Source organism: Lotus japonicus, chromosome 2 (assembly GCF_012489685.1).
Source record: "Lotus japonicus ecotype B-129 chromosome 2, LjGifu_v1.2".
Classification (NCBI taxonomy): Eukaryota; Viridiplantae; Streptophyta; class Magnoliopsida; order Fabales; family Fabaceae; genus Lotus; species Lotus japonicus.
The window spans coordinates 69,284,041-69,307,089 of record NC_080042.1 but is presented as its reverse complement, the minus strand read 5'-3'; the positions used below and the strand labels follow the sequence as shown (position 1 = coordinate 69,307,089).

The 23,049-nt window shown below is 35.8% G+C and overlaps 2 protein-coding genes and 1 long non-coding RNA gene across 5 annotated transcripts; 2 read left to right on the top strand and 1 right to left on the bottom strand.

Annotated features, from left to right (window-relative positions):
- Positions 1-2,091: 2,091 nt before the first annotated feature.
- On the top strand, positions 2,092-5,248 carry LOC130739118 (uncharacterized). 3 transcript variants are annotated; one of them, XR_009019765.1, is made up of 5 exons: positions 2,092-2,491; positions 2,828-3,136; positions 3,293-3,377; positions 3,651-3,719; positions 4,648-5,248. It is a non-coding gene; the product is annotated as an uncharacterized LOC130739118 (long non-coding RNA). The 3 variants fall into 3 exon arrangements; XR_009019764.1 differs by having other exon boundaries at positions 3,286-3,377; XR_009019767.1 differs by having other exon boundaries at positions 2,093-2,491; positions 2,849-3,136; positions 3,286-3,377.
- A 9,481-nt stretch (positions 5,249-14,729) lies between these two features.
- Positions 14,730-17,006, top strand: LOC130739117 (phospholipase A2-alpha-like). Its single transcript, XM_057591347.1, has 4 exons — positions 14,730-15,042; positions 15,144-15,186; positions 15,300-15,425; positions 16,649-17,006. The coding sequence occupies exons 1-4, from the start codon at positions 14,911-14,913 to the stop codon at positions 16,822-16,824; spliced, it is 477 nt and encodes a 158-aa protein (XP_057447330.1). The 5' UTR covers positions 14,730-14,910; the 3' UTR covers positions 16,825-17,006.
- Positions 17,007-17,314: 308 nt separating this feature from the next.
- LOC130739114 (protein OSB3, chloroplastic/mitochondrial-like) lies at positions 17,315-21,080 on the bottom strand. The gene is made up of 9 exons (XM_057591345.1): positions 20,743-21,080; positions 20,501-20,642; positions 19,496-19,586; positions 18,887-19,020; positions 18,642-18,780; positions 18,436-18,539; positions 18,203-18,350; positions 17,871-17,935; positions 17,315-17,764 (listed from the first exon to the last, which is right to left on the bottom strand). Exons 1-9 carry the CDS (start codon positions 21,018-21,020, stop codon positions 17,615-17,617), a joined length of 1,251 nt encoding a protein of 416 aa, XP_057447328.1. The 5' UTR covers positions 21,021-21,080; the 3' UTR covers positions 17,315-17,614.
- Positions 21,081-23,049: the final 1,969 nt, after the last annotated feature.

The window sequence follows — 23,049 nt, the reverse complement described above, 5'->3', positions numbered from 1 at the left end:
AACGATCCTCATGGTGGTGTTTGTTTTCTCAAAAGATGGAGGATTTGAAGGATTTAGCAAGTCTGTAACATTCAATTAAGCTTGTTAGCCCAACACCATCGTATTACATATCTCCCCTTTCATTCTCTATCTCATAAATTCTTCACGATCAACCATGTCGTCCACAACTCTATCCCCTGTAACCCTTTCACATGTATTACAATAAAAAATGTTGATTTTTTCTTTCGTACTTTCTCTGTAACAAGCACGTGACTTACTTTGTGTTTTGATTTCAGCTATGATAGGGAAGATGAAGAAGATGATAGAGAAGGAGATGAAGATTATGAATATTTTGGGTTCAGATTGGGTCACCTGAGGGCCACATGGTGTTTTTTTTATCCCATTAACCTTTCTCTCTCCTACTCTCATGCCACCTCAATTAAAAAACTGCCAAATTAGACAAAAACGTTAACTTTTGGACGGAAAGGCGCTGGAGGACTAAAACTGTTGACGGAGATAAACGTGGAGGTACTAAAATGCTATATTTAAACTTAAGGGACCTCATTTGCACAATCGTGAAACCTGGGGGACCAAAAGTGCTAATAAGCCTATATATAATGAACACTAGAAGCTTGAACGTCATGAATGAAACAATTAGAGATTTTGAAACACTTTAATATCAAGTATTTCGTTTGATAATTCACTTCAAGGTAAAAGCAATGAATTTTGTTTTAGAGAAGAACAATGAATGAAGCATAAACTTGTACAATATATAAATATATAAGTCATAAGAAGAACTAACGGTTATAAGTAAACACAAATTTTCTCTCTCAAACACTACTAAAAAAAAGTGATTTAGCGAGAGAATGATATCCCTCACTGTTAGCGACGGAATGCGACGAAATTAGCGACGGATTCATGATTTTGGAATTAAGAATGCTGTTTCAAAATTTAGCGACAGATGGGTAGCCTCGCTGTAGGTCCGTCGCTAAATCTCTCGCTAATGTTATTTTAATATTTTATCTTGGAATTTAGCGACGGATCATAACCGTCGCTGAATCCCTCGTTAATCTTAGTAAGATGTTAGCGACATCGTATTTCCGTCGCTAAATATTTTGTTTTTAAAAGTGAACAATTTGTTTTCCTATAGATTCGAACTAGGGGTGCACATGGGTTGGGTTGGATGGATTTTGGTCAAAATAAAATCCGAACCGATCAAAATTGTATGGGTTGGGTTGGGTTGGATTTCACGAATTTCTTCTTCGGACCCGATCCGAACCAACCCGACGAAGTTTGGATTGGGTTGGATGGATTTATTGGGTCCATATATTAAAATAATAATATATCTGAAATATTAAAAAATCTTGTAAAAATTATTATAAATTCAGAAAAAGTTATAAAAAAATACTAAATATGTTATTATACTAAATAGCATGAAAAAGACACAAAAAGTTATAGAAATAATACCACATAAATGACATATAGCCAAATATCATGAAAACATAAAACTTAATTACTAAATGACATGAAACAATCTAATATAAATAGTATCTAAAAAGTCAAAAACAACACTAAATGTCTTGTCATGACACTTAGAACTTAGATGTCTCCAACATGCCAAATAACTATATAAACATGTAACAAATAACTACGAACAAATACTCTAAGTTCAAATATGACAAATAACTTCAAATACTTAAGTCTCAAAGTTTCAAAAAGTCATCACTCCGACACTAGCACTCCAAGTATGAGTAAAATTATAAAAATTATTATTATATGTATGGATTCTGGGTTGGGTTGGATGGATTTGAACTGAATCCGAAATCCGATCCGAACTTGGTTGGGTTGTAGTAAAATCCATCCGACTAACCCGATTGCCCGATCCAACCCGCATTTTTTCTATTGGATCAGATTGGGTTGGGCGGGTTCATTGGATTTACCCTGCCCATGTTCACCCCTAATTCGAACATGGGATTTGTCCACAAAAGAGAAGGGTTTAGCCATTTGAACTAGATTATAATTTTGATAATTTATGTTGAAACATATGTTTTTTAACTATAGACACTAGCAGTCTAGCAGGTTAAAAGTTTCCAAGTCCAAACACTAAGCAATCCATTCACTCATACTCTCTTAGAAAAACCCTAACACTCAGAAATTCCTCTCACACTCTCATGGCCGCAACGCGTTCTCTGCTTCTTGGTACTCCTCTTCACCTTCTCACTCTCTCAAATCTCACCCACGCTCTTCGACCCTTCTTCCCCGCCACTCCACATGTCACTTCCGCAACCGTCCTCTTCTCGGCGGAGCTCGAATCCTTCAATGCTTTCGCGACGGCGCGGTCTCCTCCTTGGACCTCCGATGTGCTGGAATCTCTTCTCTTTCGGAGTCCGACTCGAACTGTGCTTGCTGGAATTGTGCTTTTAACTGCGCAGCATCGCTGAATCCAAACCAGAAACCCTACCAGGCGAATTTGAATCATACCGAACGGAAACCCTAGTCGAAATCATTGGAGGTAAGTAAAGTTATAGTTTGAGTTATCTTGTTCACTATGTGTGTCCAACCCAACGTATAAATCATTGGAGAGAACATGTTTGTCAATAGAGTATTAGAATTGTTTCTCATCCTTTGGGCTCAATAGAGTATTAGAACATGTTCTGCACCAATTTCTTAAGTAATATTGTACTTAATTATTTGGCTCTATTGAGCCCATAGATTTCTGTGAACTATCAACACTGTATTTTCTTTGTTTATGCCATCATTTGAAAAATGTTTAATTGTATAAGTACCATTTTATAACTTAATATTGAGTTGGCCTTAAAGTTTCAAAATTGTATGTTTGCAATAACAGAGTGATGGCTTCCCACATTAGGTTAGCCTTTTGGGATGGCAAGAGTAGTGCTGAGGAGCTGAAGAAGGTTTCTGCAGACCTTAGGTTAGTCATTTGGAAGCATATGGCTGAGGCTGGAATCCAGTATATTCCAACCAACACCTTCTCATACTATGATCAAGTATTGGACACAACAACCATGCTTGGGGCAGTTCCTCCTAGATATAGTTGGAACTGTGGGGAGATTGGCTTTGATATATACTTCTCCATGGTAAGAGGAAATGCATCTAAACCAGCTATGGAAATGACCAAGTGGTTTGACACCAACTAGTAAGTAAATCCCCCTTCCCCCCTGATGTATTTCTTTATATTTATGCATTTACTCATACTCTTCATATTACAGGTTGTTTAACTTCCCTTTCATTGCCCCTAATTTCTTGATGAAATCATTTTTTCATTATTGTAAAATTGTTTTCCAGTTGACAGATTCAAGCAAGAATTTGGCTAGGAGAAGTAGTGCAGATCAGATTAGATGACTAGCAACTCCTTATTTCAGAACTACTTGCTCATGGTAAATTATTTTATTATACATATCTTATACTTTGGACAAATTAGGAGAACAACTATTATAACCTCAATTTTATCTTTCAAAGGAGTATGTTAAAAAATTAATGATTTGTTATATTTGATTATACATGTCACTCAGTAAGCTTCTTTTAATATATAGATTTGCAAAAGTTTGGGGTTGACTGGTGTGGACTTCTTCGCACCATCTGATCTGGTTTGAGGTTTCATGATAGACCTTATTTAGATTTGGTTATTAAAATTGTTTTGTTCATTTCAGGTTTGCAAAAGCATTGTGTGCTTATCGTCAATACCTGGTGCCACTCACATCGCCTTTCTTCCATCTCAGGTGCTTCTTCAATTATTCAATCCCAGTTTTCATAATTTTTTTAAAAGGAAAAAATTGATGATTTAAACCCATTAAAATTGATCTAACTACTGAAACCCATTAAATTTGACACCTTATTTTAAACCAGATGTATAGCAAGACATGTGGCTTATTGGATGCTGATATTATTTTTTTAGTATGATATGGTTATCAATATACCATATATGATATATCATCATTAATTTGATGGTTCTTCCTTTATCTTCCTTTAATAAGCATGGTGGAAATGCTTGATAGGTACCAAACGTGCAGCAATAGTTTAGTAGAAGTCGCTCAAACCTGCGAAAGAGCTTGAGGTAGCAACTGACTTAGTGTAGTTGTGTTAAATCCCTCAAACATTACTTTTATGGTTTCTGATTGAATTTTGACACCAAGTGTTCAGCCATTCATTAATTGTTATGTGTTAAAGTCCTATGACATATGGTATATCTATCGAAGTACATGAATGAATGACTAGAGAGATAGCATTAATTACTACTAATGATTTCTCTTCTGATTCTATTTCTTCAATAAATAGATAATTAACACTACTAGCATGTGTAGTTTTCACGAGTTTGCTATTTTGCTTTAGCTTTCTATTGTTTCCATTTATTTAATGGATTATAAAGTGAATTATTGTTTTATCACAGTAGTGAATTATTTACTGGATGGTGTATGATTGTTTTGGTTGCATGTGTATGAAGATGCTAGCTTAGCCATGGAAGTTTATTAAGTAAATTGTTGTTTTATCAAATTAGTGAATTATTTACTGAATGGTGTATGATTGGGAAAAGGGATCAATTATCACCATAATCTGAAGCCTCTTACTGTGCCTTTGGATCTCAAATCCCCAAATATGTTTCTTTCGTGATTCATTGAATTTGATGTTGATTTGCTGCCCTATGTACAGGTTTGGGTTGGAACTTGCGGTTTCATCTCCTCTATAAGCCTCGACATCTCAGGATAGAGGGAGCAATCTGCTTTGTGTTTCCCTTCTGTGGATGTGAAGTTGCTTGAATCCGGAGGTACATCCCTATCTGTTTAAGTTTGAAGCTACTGAAGGGTTTGACACATGTGCTTGTGGGTAAAATCATTTTCAGCAACAACCTATACTGAACTGCTACCATATGTTGCTTTAAAACGTTGCTTGCATGAGTTAAGTATAAGGATTCAAGCCTTCAAAGTTTATTTTAGCTTGAAATCCTTGTTATGTTTTAGATTTAGTACCCTTTCCTTGTTTTGTCAATTTACTTATATATTGATGAATGCTTTAATTTAAGCCTGAATATGCTTTTAAATTGGGGATTCATTTACTGAACTGTTACTTATTGGTTGCTTATTGTGTGTTAGAAACATGAATGTGCCTGAAAATAGGAAATGGATGGATAATAGATTGGATTGTGAGAAGCATGTGACTGAAGAATTCCTATAAATTTATTAGCGAGGGAATTAGCGTGGGAATGTTAATAAAAATGTCAAGTGGTTAGCGACGGACACTTCCGTCGCAAATAGCGACGGTCTCCTATATTCCGTCTTAAATAGCGACGGATAATTCCGTCGCAAATAGCGACGGATTGTTATGTTCCGTCGTAAATAGCGACGGACTGTCCCGTCGGAATTAGCGACGGATTCATGTGATAATCCATCAAACAGTTTAGCGACGAAAATATATAAATTAGCGACGGCACATTTCCGTCTCTATCAGCGACGGATTTAAGAATCCCTCGTTAATTATTTAGCGATGCCACTTTGCACGACGGACAGGGTTCCGTCGCTAAAGTTTTAGCGACGGAATTTTCCTTATTTAGCGACGGATTTTGTCCCTCACTAATTTGCTTTTTTTTAGTATCTCGGTAGAATACAATATAAGTGTACTAATTTATTTTTTAGGGAAATACAATTTAGGGGCCTAAGGTCATTGGCTCAATCATCCAAGGCCATACACTGCCCTAGGTGCTCGGGTTGAGTAGTAAAAGACTTGAAATCGAAAGAGTTTCTAACGGACACCAATAACACTAACAACTTATGATAATTTCGGACGGCTACAAGGCTAGACTTGCAATTTGTGACAATTCAAACAACTACAAATTGCAAAGAGTATAAAGAAAATTTTATTGTACAATATGTGGCGCGGTCAAAACGATCACAATTTGTTGTAGTTGGTGGGTGTCCACAAGAAACATTGTACACCTATCGTGATAGAGATCAGTTAACTTTGGTTAGGTTTAGGAAAATGGATAATTAATTAATTTAAGGTAGTTTTAAATATGCTGGAGGTCCCTAAAATTGTATGGCGTATGAAAATAAGTCCCTGAATTTTTTTTTTCCGATTTGGGATCCCTGAAAAAAAAAATTAATCTAAATAAGTCGTTACCCGTGTTATGTGCTTATGTGGCTGGAATTTTGCACAATTATCGATTCCACGAAGCTTTTTTTATTTTTCTTTTATTACACATGTATTAATCAATTATAATTAACAAATTAATCTTAAAATTAATCATTGAATCTATTAATCCCTAATCCACAACTCAACAACAAAATCAGAATGAAACATAACCAAAACATGAATTACAACAAACACAATCGAACATTCATTCATCATATCTGAATAACAATGGTTTTATCATAATCCTTATACTTGTTCTTGGACTTTCTAGACTTACGAGTTCTAAAATTAAAGTCGTACCCAATCCCTTAACCGTAGCCAAATCCAACACCCAACCCACAACCCATTCCAACACCAAAAACGAAGTTCGGGTGGTTGAAGGGCCACCCTCCGAACCTGAAACCACCGCCACCGACCAAACCGAAGCCTAGTCCCGCACCACACTCGATTCCAACTCCGAAGCCAAGACGAGGAAGAGTTGAGATTTGAGGTTTTGGGGATTAGGGATTAATGGATCCCAGATCTGAAGTTTCTCTTTAAGCTGCTCACGGATCTTACTCCGAGAAGGAAAAATACCGAGAAAGAGAGACCAGGAACGAGGAACGAGGATGGTGACAGAAGGGAGATCGATCGGGTCTGGTGGTTCTGGGTTTTGGTTGTGGTTGGTTTTTGGAAGAGAAAAGAGAGGATTTGGAGGTGGTTTGCATGGAGGGAGTGGTGGAGCATGGCTTGGCCATGGCTGGTGTTGGTAATGAGGATGGTGGTTGTGGGTTTTGGCTTGAGAGTGGTGGTGGCGGTTTGAGGGTTTAGATTCCAGAAAATTTTAATGGTTATTTCCTGGAAGAAGATGAGGAATGAAGAAGATGAGGGATTGAAAATTAATGTTGGTTAGGTTAGTGTTAAGTTAGATTAATTTAAATAAGAAAGAGGCACAACCTAAGTATTAAAAATAAAAGAGAAATCCACGTGGAAATGATGATTGTGTAAAAAATGAGCCACATAAGCACATAACATGGGTAGGGACTTATTTAGATTTTAAAAAAAAATTCAAGGGATCCTAAATCCGGAAAAAAAATTTAGGGACTTATTTTCATACTCCATACAATTTCAGGTACTTCCAGAGTATTTAAACCTTAATGTTCTGTCTTGGTCTCAGTCTACAGTGTTATGCTCATACCTTGAATGTGGTGGTGGGGGAATGAGATTGTATTGAGGGATAGGAAGTGGAATGTGATTTTGTCTTCAGATGGATCAACCAAGAGCATAGGGACCATGTCCAATGTCGGCATGCCTAGGAGAACTCGCTGACGCTAAGGGTACCAGGCGTGCTCGTTGGAATCCTCCACCTGCGGGCTTCTTTTCACTCTTTGTGGATGAGTCGTTTAATATATAGCAGTCTCCAACGTATGGGTCGGGATGGGGGGATTAGTTCGAGAATCAGTTGGAAGGTTGGCAACGCGGCTTCTATGCTGAGAAGTATGGAGAGAATTCTTTTAGTGCGAAAATACAAGTTGTAAATCATGGTATCTAGCTTCTTTGAAGCATGAAATCAAGAAAGCTTTTCGTAAAATATATTGTCGAAAATTGTCGAGTCCCTCTAAGATGAGAGATTCAAGCTCCATATGCTTGCAAGAGATCGAGTTCTTCGATCTTCATCAACTTTTATCTCGTAGTTGAGACATTCAGCTCCGACATAATTTTCATGGATGCTATTGAGTCTGCTGACTGCCACAAGGATGAGACCTAGCATGTAATGTGATTTCACTTTCATTGATGACCATCCCAACGGAATTATGTTTTTGTTGTTTAAGGACATGTTAGCCGTTTAGTTTGTCTATTTTTTTTTCCTATTTACAAAATAGAAAACATAAGAAATACTAAATGTGACAATCGCTGCCATCACCAACACGGATGCACGTTTGTTAAATATTAGCAGTCACCCCTCACACATCTCATTGTCACATAGTGGGCTAATTCCAATCCAACAATCTTCCTATATAAAAACTCACGCAGATTTGGAAAGTTGAGCAATAAAATGGGAAATTAATGATGATTATTAATTCATCTTCACAAAGGATCTGAATCTAGACTTTAAGTTCTAGAAAGCTAGCGCAGACGTTGGGTGGTATGGTATATCAATCGATTTTCCTAAATGAGGTCATGTAACCTGGGCAAGGTGCGACTTGCACTAAGTCGTACCAATAAGATTCAGCATAGCAGACGCCTGAGAGATAGCTAACTTATTAAACATGTAGTTTACGGCTAATTGATCCTTGGACAGTGTATAAATAACGATTTGTTATGATGTACTTATTTATTATATGTGACTTTCGTGCCTTAAGAAGATTAGTCTCGTGACTATCGTGTATATTAGAATATCTTAAGAAATTAAAAATTATGTGTTGTGTGATGGTAGGCATGAGATTGAATTAAGAATGGAATTTCAAATTGAATAGGTAGAAAGTGGATGTATCACATACATAATTAATTGCTATAATTATGAATGGTGTATAGGCTATTCACCTATTCACCCACATGTAGGAGATATATAATCCAAACTAAGGATGAGAAATTAAAGCATTCCATAATATTTTATTGGTAAATTCTGTGGTATCGTGAACTTTTTTTGGTGTGGTACCCATATTAAGTAATTTAATAGATTATTATCATATTATTCAAGGTAAATACTACATATTTAGATTTTACTTTATTTATCAATTAACTTCATCTCATGAAATTCATTTTTTAATGAAAAATGAACGAGTGGTGGAAACGAATGATGATGATGGAGATGCGCGTAAAATATAACTATGGTTGACGGATGAATAAAACCCAAAAAACACAACTCGCAAATATCATGTCCTTAAGAATAGAACGTTGCATTACTACAATAGAACAAAATTAAAATTTTAACCGGTGCATGAGTCTTTATTATCTAACCAACTCATTTTAGGTACAACACCTTAATCTAGCTTAAGGTACCACAGCAAGCACCTATTTCCTAAATGAGGTCATGTAACCTGGGCAAGGTGCGACTTGCACTAAGTCGTACCAATAAGATTCAGCATAGCAGACGCCTGAGAGATAGCTAACTTATTAAACATGTAGTTTACGGCTAATTGATCCTTGGACAGTGTATAAATAACGATTTGTTATGATGTACTTATTTATTATATGTGACTTTCGTGCCTTAAGAAGATTAGTCTCGTGACTATCGTGTATATTAGAATATCTTAAGAAATTAAAAATTATGTGTTGTGTGATGGTAGGCATGAGATTGAATTAAGAATGGAATTTCAAATTGAATAGGTAGAAAGTGGATGTATCACATACATAATTAATTGCTATAATTATGAATGGTGTATAGGCTATTCACCTATTCACCCACATGTAGGAGATATATAATCCAAACTAAGGATGAGAAATTAAAGCATTCCATAATATTTTATTGGTAAATTCTGTGGTATCGTGAACTTTTTTTGGTGTGGTACCCATATTAAGTAATTTAATAGATTATTATCATATTATTCAAGGTAAATACTACATATTTAGATTTTACTTTATTTATCAATTAACTTCATCTCATGAAATTCATTTTTTAATGAAAAATGAACGAGTGGTGGAAACGAATGATGATGATGGAGATGCGCGTAAAATATAACTATGGTTGACGGATGAATAAAACCCAAAAAACACAACTCGCAAATATCATGTCCTTAAGAATAGAACGTTGCATTACTACAATAGAACAAAATTAAAATTTTAACCGGTGCATGAGTCTTTATTATCTAACCAACTCATTTTAGGTACAACACCTTAATCTAGCTTAAGGTACCACAGCAAGCACCTATTTTATTCCCCGGTGTTATAGTTATATATTACTGGTACGTACTACTGTTGTGAATGGAGGGTTCAATTCTCGTCCTCTATTTGTAACCAACATAATTGGGTAATCATCGGGTTGCGTGGTACCTTATAATTGGCTGGTTTATGGTAAATGGTCTACAAATCACAAATGCATTATATATGTGAACATATGCTTATAATTAAGTTATATCTGTTTTTTTTTTCTTAAATATCACATCTAATGAGAATATTTTCTTTTTCAAGAGAACTTTATTGACATCAAAGAAGTAGAAGACAAACCCTAACTATAGAAGAATATTGCAATTAAATATTGTCAGATTTCCTGACTATTACTTCTGGACCCGGCTAGGTTCAAAATAAAATAATAGTATTTCAAAATTTATACAAAATTATTTAAAAAAACATGAAAAATATAGAAATTTTATATAATCTAACATCTGTAAAATACCAAAATCAAGGGACGAATCCAGAAACTTGATATTATGAGGGCACTATATACATATAAATTTGTAAAAAAAATTAATATATACCATTAGAAGTGAGGACATTTTTTTACCAAATGAGACACTAGTGTGAGGACAATTTTATCAAATGTAACATAAACACCTACATACTTTTACTACTCAAGTAAGGGCATTTAGTAATATGGAACACAAGTAAGAGCATTTTTCATCAAAGGGGTCATAAAAAAACATATACTTTTCAAAAGAAATTCTAATGTTTTTTTTTCAAACTCAAGTGATTCATGTTGGCCTTTTCAAAAAACATATACCTAGAACCGTCCTTGACCAAAACATTTCATTTAATCTGACATAAATAAATTAAAACCAACATCTCCAAAACATGCATAAACAGGCAGCGTAATGTTAAACGCATATAAGTAATTTAGGACTTAATTAACTTAAACAAACATCTACTTAAGTTTTATAGTATTAATTAGTACTCTCCTAGTTTTCATTTAAAACAAAATTGGCAACAAAATGTATTAGGGTGTAACTGTAAAATCTGAATGAGTACATATAACAGACTTGAGCTCTTGGCTAATGCTTCCAATTGCATTGAGTTGGTTCAGATTCATCAAGTATTCAATCCTCAAAATTGATACTCGAATCGAGAGTGATCGGATATGATAAAAAACTGAACTGATCTAGTAACCTAACTCAACCCATCAAAATGTGTTTGATTTGATTCGGATTGGTCGAGTTCACGGATCGAACTGTACCTACTTACACCCTTAACTGGTAATGGTTGAAATACGTTGTCGATCGCCTACTTCACGCGCTGATAGGTGTTTCATTCTAGGTTTTTTATTTTACTCTCTAATGTGCCAACCAACCAACTATAAAAAAGAAAAACCATCATTGTTACTTCCCCATTAATTCACTTCCACTTGAGAGCAGTGGGAGTCACTTGTTTTTCAAAATTGACTCAAATTGATTGTGGATACGCCACTTAAAAGGAATTGTGGATCTAAATGGTGCGAGCACCTCCCATTGGGCTTCCTTTCAAGTATTTTGGCCCATCTCCTTTAACCAATAAAAAGATAAAGCAATTAAGAATTTTAAAGATTGACCAAAAAGAAAAAAAAAATCAGAATTTTAAAATTCTTGACAATTTTTTTTGAAAGTTAGTTGTACATAGAAAAGAGGAGATTGTTTTAATTTATTATTTTTGTGCTTTCCTTTTTCTCATCGTTGAAGTATCTTCTTTTTTTATCATTTGGCCGGAGTAGTATCCCCATTTCACACCCATAATATATTCTTTTCCTTTTTGTTTTTTTTTTCACTCAACAATCTCTTTCTTTGGTTCTTAATTAAAAAAAAAAAGATAAAAGGCCCCAAATAAAACAAATAGGCCAACAATCTCAAAATGTAAAATGACACGTTAGTTTCCTTCTGAGCTCTCATATCTAATTTCCGAATGTGGTGTTAGGATTTATGGAAGGTCTTTTACGGAACTGACTAAGCCATTAAACTGACTAAGCCAACCATGTGGGTGATTGTATAAAACATGAATCATGTAAGTATAAGTACTGTGATGTTCTAAGAGCTTATTTCAAAAAAAAATTAAAGAAAATTTGTAGAGATCAATTTATATTACAAGACTAAAATCATATTTAACCGTTGTAATTATTATTTAGATTTTTTTTTGAAAGTCCCTGGGTAATTATTATTTAGATAACATGCTCCAAGTTCATTTCTAGCTGACTTGCTTGATTATTGGATGAAAAATTATAGTTATCAAGTAGGTGTTGGGTCTCATAAAGTTGAGTTATCGAAGATTCTTTTCCATAAAAAGGAAGAAGTTCAAGATAATTTATAAAATTATATTGCTTGATCCACTTACTTACCATGCATGTTAAATCCTTAGATATATTCCGGTTGCATTAAGTGGGAGGACAGAATTTATCCAAACATATCAATTGTCAGAACACAATTTTCGCTTCACATCCCAAGAGAAAGAATGTGTTGTCAATACAAAAAGAGTTCGTTTGATATATCATATTAGACAATTAACATTGTGAATTTATACAATACATTATGAATTTATTTATTATTTAGTGTTAATATTATGTTGTATAAACGTATCCATCAATTCATTCTTATACATTGAAATAATGAATTATTTATCCACCATATAGATGATGGAAAAGATAAGATAAGAGTGTGATGTATAAACTACTTGAAAATATTTAATCCACTGCCATTACCTTAACCACCACCACCACCACCCTCTACTCCTCCACCAACATACATCTCCACCCCTGCCATTGACGTCGTCTCCACCTCAGCCACCACCGCCGCTATCGTCACTGTCACCACCGCCTCCACCCAACCCTCCTTCACCACCATCATCATTATCATCTTCCAATACCACCACCACTGCGGCTGCCATCCGAATGACACTACCGACACCACAACCCTTCTACACTGCCACCACCAAATCTATCCACTACTACCACCCACTACCCTTGCCATCACCACCATCGCCATCGACTCCACCACCGTCAACCGCTATCACCACCACCACCTACCGCCACGACCCATCACCACTGCCACCACCACCACTACCGCCACAACAACTCTCTCACTGTCGCCACCATCAGCAACGCCACTACCACTTCTACCCCACAACCACCACCTTTCATCATTGTTACCATAGTCGTCGCCGCCACCACCCATCACCATCATCTTCACGACTCACCAACACCATCTTCATTTTTATACTATTTGTTACTATTCAATATTTCAAGAAACAAGGAATTATATTAACTTAAACAATATGATAAGTTATACAATGTATAACTAACATTGTACAATATTAAATTTTTATAGGCCTGGCTTTTCATGACTTCTCTTTTTTTTAACTAAATTTTTTTAATTAGATTAAACACAACAAAAAAACTCAAATTGAAATTAAAAGTAATAAAAAATAACCAGATAAAAATGGATGTCGACAAAAATGAAGTGTGAGGGCCTGTTTGGTATGTTGTGTAGTATAAAACCAGATAGTGTAAGGTTTGATAGGACAAGAGGCCTTATAAAAATTTAATATTTTAATACAATGATGAAACTTGTGGCGGTATTGCGGGTGTGGTGGTAGTAGTAGTAGTAGTAGTGGTCATGGCGGTGGTGGAGGCGATGTTGAGAGTAGCGGTGGAGTTGGTTGAGGCAGTGTCGGTAATGGTGGTGGTGGAGGGTGGAGATTGTGGCGGTAGCAGTAATGGTGGCGTTATAGTGGTAGTGGTGATGGAGGTGGTGGAGTTGGTTATGGTGGTGGTGGTGCCGGTAGTGGTGGTGGCGACAATATTGTGGGGTAATGGTTGCGGCAGTGATCGTGGTAGAGATGAAGGATGATGGTGATGATGAAGATGGTCGTGGTTATGTGACAAAAGTTGTGGTAGTGATGGAGAGTGGTGACGGCTCTGGTGGCGTAGGGGAAGAGTGGTGGTGGTGGCTAGGTGGTGGTGGAAGTAAAGTGGTGACGGTGTTAGTGGCAATTGACGATGGTGGTGGTGGAGGAGGGTGGTGATGCTGGTGAAAGTGGAAGTGGCGATAGTGATGGTGGCGGCGGTGGCAACAGTGTTGTAGGTCGTGAAAGTGGCGGTGGCAGAGGCGAAGGGTGGTGGTAGTGGCAGAAGTGAGGTGGTAGTGATGATTGTGACAGTGGTGGTGGAGGTGGAGTTGGTGGCAACAATGGTGACAGTTGATTAAATATTTTCAAGTAGCTTATACATCACAATAGTTAAAAATTAAATACAATAAATTAACTGTTTATAAAAAAAAAAATCATAATTTTAAAATGTGAATAAATTTGTTAGTGTATTATAAATATTTTTATTGTTTTTTATAATTAGTATAAACTATAGAGTGAGGGGTGTTTTGGTAAAATCACTTAAAATACCCCTCTTCTCACACTTTCTCTTCATATCATGAATACATACATTTCTCTTCATATCATGAATACATTTTCTCTTCACTCCATGTTTTGTATTGTATCAAAGGAGAGATCAAAGGTATTGAAATTTGTATTTTTCATGCCAACCAAACAAGATTGTGGGGATGTGATCCTCGTATATGAGAGTAAATCGCATTTTGTTAGCAGTTATTTATCGCTTAATACATTCCTAGCAAGAGAATTAGCCATTGTCATCCTTAAAAAACAAAATAGTTTAAAATAAGAAAAATAGTGACAACAATACAGTCACGAGACACTACAAAACAAACCACCAAACCCTCCACTCTTTCTTCCTTAGCTGTGCCTCCCTGCCTAGTATTTTAACTTTGTTCTGAAAATCTGAAATCTCTCACTGTGTCTTTTCTTTTTCATCCAATAAATAAAGTCTTTGAGCAAAACCAAGCTTCACAAACTTCAATTAATCTCACTTTTTCTATCTTGTCTTTCCTCACACACAAAAAAATGGTTCCAATTCCAACCCAGTCACTCAAGTACTCTCTTCTCGTTTTTTGCACATTTGCCTTCAATTTCTTAACCATTCCTATCTGTGCTCTGAACATAGGAGCTGAAACCACTGGAGTAGCTGTTTCTGTTGTAAGCTTCTTGCTAAAACTATCTAATTCCAAACACATTAATTTTCCTAATTTCTGTCTTATTTTTTTATATTAGTTTATTACTCTTTCATTCATCTGCAGAGCAAAGAGTGCAGTAGACAATGTGAATCAAGCTTCTGCTCAGGTACTTGTTTAATTCAATTAATTTTTTTAACTTTTGTTCTTCTTTTGAAAATTTTATTAATTGGGTTAAGTTTCAAATTGTTTTTGTAACTATCTAATTTTGGAGTGACACAGTGCCACCATTATTGAGATATGGCAAGTACTGTGGGCTTCTGTATAGTGGATGCCCTGGGGAAAAACCTTGTGATGGCCTTGATGCTTGTTGCATGAAGCATGATCAATGTGTGACAAACAAAAACAGTGAGTGATCAATTACTAGCTTCTTAATTGAAACATCTTACATTATGAGTTTATGACTTGGATTCTATATTTAATTGAATAATTCCAGTATCAATATCAGATTATCGGATCCGACACTATGTAAGTGATTGATTATCAAGTCCCTTCAGAAACTAGATCTTCAATTATATTTTTTTAATGTCATATTGGTAGTTATTTTTACAAGTCTGGTATTATCATAAAGCTGAGCTTTGAAATTTCATGACAAGTGTCCTAGTAATGAAGCATATCATTTAATTTTTTCACTAAATTAGCTCTGATAAAATAAACCATTTAAGTTGATATGAGAGGAAATTTAGTCGGTAAGTATAAATCCCTCCATCCATCCATAGATATAAGCTCTTCATAACACAATTCCGGATTTTAAGAAAATATGTAATGATGTTAATTAATATATTAGTTTTAAAAAAATTTATACAATTTTTCACATTTATCCTTAATTAATATATTGAGTAGTGTGGAAAAACATTAATTTTTAATGCTAATCTAAATTTTAGAATTAGAAAAGTATAATAAATAAATGGATATACTTAGAAAATGATAATAAATATTTTTAGAATTTAGTACGGGATCTTATATAAAAGGACACCAAATATGATTCTATAGGATCTTATAATTAGAGGGAATATTTGCTGTTAAGTTAACAAATGCCACTTTGTCCTGCTCAAGCTCATGCTTTGAGAGTTATTAGGTCTAAAAGAGTGAGAAGCTGAGAATTAAAAGTGATGAGGATTTTAGAAGCGAAAGCAAACATGCATTAAAGGTGTCAGCAGTATCATATATGATATATGCGCCGAATCAATGTTCGAGAGCAGTTGAGTCCAGGCCCTCATGGAATCCTTTCCAGTTCAAACACTTGAATTACTATATCTTATAAAATAAAGATGGTAGTGATATAAAATAAAGATGGTAGTTGGCTGATAGGGATTTTTTACTTGATGACTTTTTACCTGTATATATATGTTCAGTGTCTATAATAAAGTTTATGCACATAAATAGACCCTTCATCTAATTACTTAATCTGAATAGGATAAATTAGTAACAGAGCAATATCCTAGCCAACTTATATAATTGGCTTGATTATGATCCTTATTGAATCCCTTCTTCTTCACTCAAAGAATATTCTTAGTAAATAGGGACTGAAGAAATGGTAGGAAGTACTGATTAATGGTGGTTTTATGCAGATGACTACCTAAGCCAACAGTGCAGCCAAACATTCATTGACTGTATGGACAATTTTAAGAACAAGGGGGCGCCTACATTCAAGGGAAACACGTGCCAAGCAGATGATGTCATTGAAGTTATTAAGGTAGTCATGGAAGCTGCTTTGCTGGCTGGAAGAGTTTTTCACAAGCCATAGATAGAGTGCAACCTTTTCTACCCTATCAAGCCTCATAAAGGAAGATATTTGCTGACTTTTCTTCCCTTTATTTTGTTGTAATTCTAACATTTAGTCAAGCTCGAATACTTTATTTAGTTTCACAAGAAATGTTTCCTATGTATTATTTCCAAGTTTCAACACTCTTACACTCTTTACCAGTAGATCATGTTTCAGCCAGAAACTACTCATTGAAGCTTTTCCCCAGCTCAATTATAAAAGGATTTCCAAACATACACCAATAAGGCTTCCTACATGTATGATCAGGATGCTTCCTGAGTTCCTAAAAGGTATTGACTGGTATGGGCATAACAGCTATACAACTTCGAATCACAGTAATTCGATAAGGTTTGGAATTTTCTCTTTGGAGCAAAACTTACTTAATTGCACCAAATGGCTTGTATTTAAAATAAAATATCAAAGAAAAAGAGCCATAAACCGCATGAGTGGAACTTGAAATCCATCAAAAAAATTGAGCAAATATATTTTTCCTCATGAGTGAAAAATGTGGGATGAGAATGCACATAAGTAGCGACAATTCTGACAAAAATCGCATTTGTACATGAGAAGCAACTAATATAACTTGTCTGGGAAAATCCTATAATAATGCTCAGTTAGCCGAGCAATTAAAAGATACTGAGATCTATAGATATCAGAACAAAAGAACTTTAAGAAGGCAATAACTAAAATACATGGAGGTGAAACAGAGAGAATGAGTGAAAGATTCATTCAACTTGGTAAATGACTTCATTCTCTGCTTCTCTTCCGATGTTCATGAAACCAGTGTTTGTTTGCTGCTAGTAGGTACACTTTGTTCAAGCTTCACGGGTGGCAGTTTTGGTAACACCCAATTTGGCGAAGCATCGACCCACAGTCCTTCACCGGTTTCTTTGTGCTTGAAATCAGGAGCTTTTACATTCCTCTGATGATCAAAATGAACCACTAACTCAATATACAAAATGTAATTAAGTGGGAAATAAACTCGTAGATATTTAAAACCCCAAGGACAAATCAGAAAATGGGGTCACCTTATTTAATCTATTATCCCACCATTTAGCTGGATTTTCCACCAAATCATTCCAGGACTGATCACCTAACCAAGTGGGGGCAAATGTACTTTAAAACATAATATGGTAATAAAACAAAAATAGAAAGACAAAGAAATGACCATAGGATGTGACGAATCTTGAAAACAGAACCCAAACAAACACAAGACCTTGATCAAAAATAAAAATGGAGAGCATCTCCAAGCAACAAAATCAAAATATTAATCTGTTTTGAAGGTCTTATGAACCTAATCACAATTATGATTATGATGCATAGGAAGGCCGTTATGATCAAAGAAGTTTTTCACACATACCTTTACCATCTTTTTCTTTTTTGGTTTTAACAACTGGAATGTCAACTTTGAGTCCTTTAAGTTCAGATAAAAACCACTTTGGAGCCCTGTCAAGCCAGAGGGCAGTGCTTCCATCCTTGCACTTGAAGTCAGGGTACCTTGGGTTCACCTACTAAGTAGATAGAAATATAAAACATCACCCAAGAAAATCAGACAAAGAGAAAAAGATACCCAAAGTAATCATCAATCATTACCAATCCATTGAGTTTGCTATCACGGAAATCAAACCACTGCTTAGGATTATTCAGAAGGTCTCTCCAAGAACTCAACAAAGAGCCAGGGTCTTTCTTTGCACTGGCTGTAAAATAATACAAAATCAAGATTTTCTGAATATTCAAACTAACCAATTAGCCAATAACTATAAAATAGGAGTGAAGAGATATAGCTAACACATGCATACTTATTGTGTGTTTCAGTTCAGGTTTCAAATCAATTGTCATTGACTCTAATTTCTCTTGGAGCCATTTGGGAGTTGAGCTATCGATAAAGACCAATTCACGATTTGTCTTTCTTTCAAAAGCTGCACCTTTTGGATTCTCCTACATTAAGTTGCAATAAATTTCAGAAAACAATTTGAAGGAAGCATCATTGCCAAATAGTAGATGGGCAAAATGGAAGATATGAATCAAGGAGAAATTTCCTAACCTTTGCTGATCGAACATCCCACCATTCACTGGGGTTATTAAGGAGATCCTTCCAAGATTTGTCAATGTCATGTTCCTCACTTTGCTTGGAATGGATAGACTTCGTCCATGGATTGACGCCATGCTCCTCGGTTTCTAATATGATAGAAATGAAATATTACTAAAAAAACTAATCAAATCAGCTGCTGTTATAGGGTTACAGGCAAAGCATCACACTGCTACAGAATTTTCCCTTTCATTGAATATCATGAACACTGGCTATCTTGCTTCATATTAACTCGCTCCCTGAGGTTCATTTCTGGTTCTATTTTGGAGAAAATAATATCATACGTATAGATGTACATCCCTTCATTTTCTTCTAATAAAATTTCTTCTATTATAAAAAAAAAAATCCCTATTGGAAAAATATGAAAAGAAAGTTATCAAGAAATATATGCACATCCATTTAGTCCCAATTGTTTATGGATGCATGAGAATAAATTATATCTATATAACACTACTGTTTCTTATGATTCTATTGCCTGATTTTCCATTCCAAAAATATATAATGAAATTATTCAGAAGACAATGTAAAAAATAAAGTGATGCTAAATCATATGAAAGGACTTACCAGAAACAGAAACTACTTTTTGCTTTGGTGTTTCAGATATATTCTTCACTTGGGGATAATCTTGGACAAAGTTGAGGCTTTGCACCATAACCTAATATGTTAACACAAATATGTAAATTTCACCTACTAAACTTGAGAGCTCTCACACAACACACACAAAACAAGACACCACTACAAGAGAAAAACATATAAGCAAAGCGTATATATAAAAATTTCTTGTTTCTTATTAAAACGATGCGAGGAGAAAATATGGTTGAGGGTTGAGGTAGAATAAATGTAAAGTCAAAAGAAATTCATTTAATATCAAAGACCATTGCCAAGAAGACTCCCAAATTAGTCCCATAACAATAGCATTTATTGCAAACTTCCAAGTTGGTCAATGGACTGAAGTAGCATCATTTTTGGTCTTTGGACTTCAAAACCATTTAAATGCCGATCATATTAGTGTCACAGGGATGAAAGTGACCAGCACCACAAGGATCACCAAACATAATCCTGGTTTTTTGAACACCCGCAGATTATCTTCACCTCCCCTTCGCCCTTTTTTCTGCATATCTCACCCTTTAAGTCACATCATTTCACTTTTCTCTTTTCTTTTCCTATCTCCCTATTAAACGTGTATACTGTATACATCCACCCCATCAGGATGTCTACCAATCTTTTTCCTGACCAAGAGTCAGTTTGGACTTTGGATACACATTAGAAAGTATGAAAATCGAAAAAATAACACATCCCGCAGCACTCTTTGTTCACTGTCATACTTTCTAACAGGTATCAAACGGGCTCCAAAATACCGTGCATTTAAATACCTTGAAAACAAAAACTTGGGGACTAACTTGAAATTAGTGATAGTCTAATACACATTGGCACTAATTTGGGGAATCTCATGTCCATTTCCTAACATCACAACATAGAGCCACTCATTCAAAAATCCAATGCTTCATACATTACACGCCGTAGGAAAGCGATTAAATCATGTAATATGTAAACACAAACTATACATACCTGAAAATTACTTTGAGCTGGGGCATGGCCATTCAGGTGCGGAGGATCAGTACTGAGCTGTCCAGCTATATGAACAACATCATTCGGTTTGAGATGCGAAACCGCGGCGTGAGCCAAATCACCCTCAAATATAACTGGAATCCTTACACAACAAACAAACAAACAAAGAAAACAACACAATTTCAAACATTGAGTAAAAACCAGAGTTAACCAAAACCAAAACCAAAACCAATGAATGGTACCAGAGGAAAGGGGAAGACGGAGAGTCTTGGCGCGTGAGAACGGTGGAAGCCCAAGGGTTTCCGTCGGGGGAGGTTTGGAACTGAAGCGGCGAATGAACCTGGCCGATGAGGTTGACGGCGTTGGCGAGCTTGGGCTGGAAGGGAATCTCCGTGGGTTTTGGAGAGAGGGGTTTGGGTTTTCTTCCGGGGCGAGTGGAGGAGTAGCATCGGCGACGGTGGAGGTGGAGGTGGAGGAGATTCTCCCTTGACGCCACCAACGCTCGCCGCAGAGAATTCATTTCTAAAACCCTGGACTCAACCCTCAAAGAGATTAAATTGAAGTTAAATCGATTTACATTGGATTTATTTTTCTATTTTGTCTTAAATATGTTTACTTTGAGGATATATATTTAAACTCAGATTATATATCAAATAACAAGAAAATTTCTTCTCAAAAAAAATACATACAAGAAAATCAAATCACCTCAAACTATCAAGTATTTTATCAATTTTGTTTGAAAGAATATTTTATCAATTCAGCATAGGGATGGTAATGGGTCGGGTACGGTGCGGGTTTTGGAAAACCCAAACCCAAAATCAAAAACCCGCACTCGAACCCGAACCCAAAATGGGTGGTGAACTTAAACCCACACCCGAACCCATTGGGTTTCGGGTTCACCCGACCCGTACTCACACCCGCTTCAGGCTCCTTTGGAAAAAAGAATATCAATTTGATATTTTTCTTAGAGAACAGCTCAATAAACTGATAAAAACTCAGAACCAAGATAGACCCTTTAAACTTTCCAGCTAATACAAGTATACAACACATTCAAAGATCTTGTAATGGAAAGTTGGTAATTGTTTAAGTTTTTACCCTCTCAATCTCAATCCTCCTAGGCTCTTAAATGCTGAAACCTCAGGTTCATAAAGCAATAAACCAGGTAAATGCACAAATAATTGCTCCAGACACCTCCAATTTGTATGATAAGCAATATTTCAAATTTGATCATCAATTAGAAGCTATGAAATCAAATTAAATTAAAATAACCCCCTTTTCATCTCAGATATTAAAAAAATAAAAAGATGAATTGAAAATCAAACTCAATCAAACACAGTCAGAGAAACAAAGCCATGGCCATTATTGTGTATGGGGTCTGAGAAAAAATGCAGAGGTAACGGCGGCTCCGTGGAGGCGTGGACGCTTGGACGGTGGCTCCGTGGACGGAAGAAGGAGACGGAGCGGGCCTGGAAGAGGAGAACGACAGCTCTGTGGACGGAAGAAGGAGACGGAGCAAGACTGGAAGAGGAGAATGGCAGCTTCGTGGGCGGAAGAAGGAAACGGAGCAGAACTGGAAGAGGAGAAGAAAGCCGTGATCAGAAAGTGGAGAAGAAAGCCGTGAACTCAAACCCTAATTCTATTCTAATAACATATATATACCTAAGGATATATCTGGAATTTCACTTATACAAATCGGGTTCGGGTAGGGTTCGGGTGCGGGTTTAGCCAAACCCAAACCCGAACCCGAAAACACTTTCAGCAATCGGGTAAAACCCGAACCCGAACCCAAACCCATTAACTCGGGTTTTCACCCAAAAAATCGGGTCGGGTCGGGTGCCCATGGGTTCGGGCTTCTCTGCCATCCCTAATTCAGCATAACTAGTATTTGGAAAATTCTTAAAAATAAATAAAAAGAATATATATAACTATATGGTCTCATATATATTTCAAATCAGACTTACCAAAAATTTAAAATTTTTTTAATTTATTTCTCAACGTAAGATTTTCTATTATTGTGAAAAAAATCCTAGATAAAGTTTGGGTTAAATCATTATGGTGTTCACTAGGGTGGTCAAGTTTAGAATTGGTCCATCAATAGACCACTCATCCAAGTCGTTGATATATAATATTTTAAGATGGTGGTCAGGATTTTGCACCTTGCACTTTGGGAATAGGTGAAGTTGTTGTGACTAACAACATTTTTAAAAAAATTTGCCTCTATGACTCCTCTCACACTCTCACATGTGCCTCTTGTAATCTTGTTCCATGTTCTCTATTTGTCTTTTCTGTAGGTCCCAAGACAAAAAAAAAAATCACCATTTTTGAAGTGTAAAGGTCTAAGTTTACTCATCTACTTTTCTCCGTTCTTTCTCTCTCATCGTCATTCCCTCAGATCTCAGCTCCAGCACTGACAATAACCGTTTGTCTCTTCCTCTCTTCGTTCAACTTCCTACAACAGCTACCTAATAGGAGCCTCCACCACTGTTTTTCACCGCGGATCTAGGACCTTAGGTAAGCTTCAACGATCTATCTATCAATTGACCAATTGA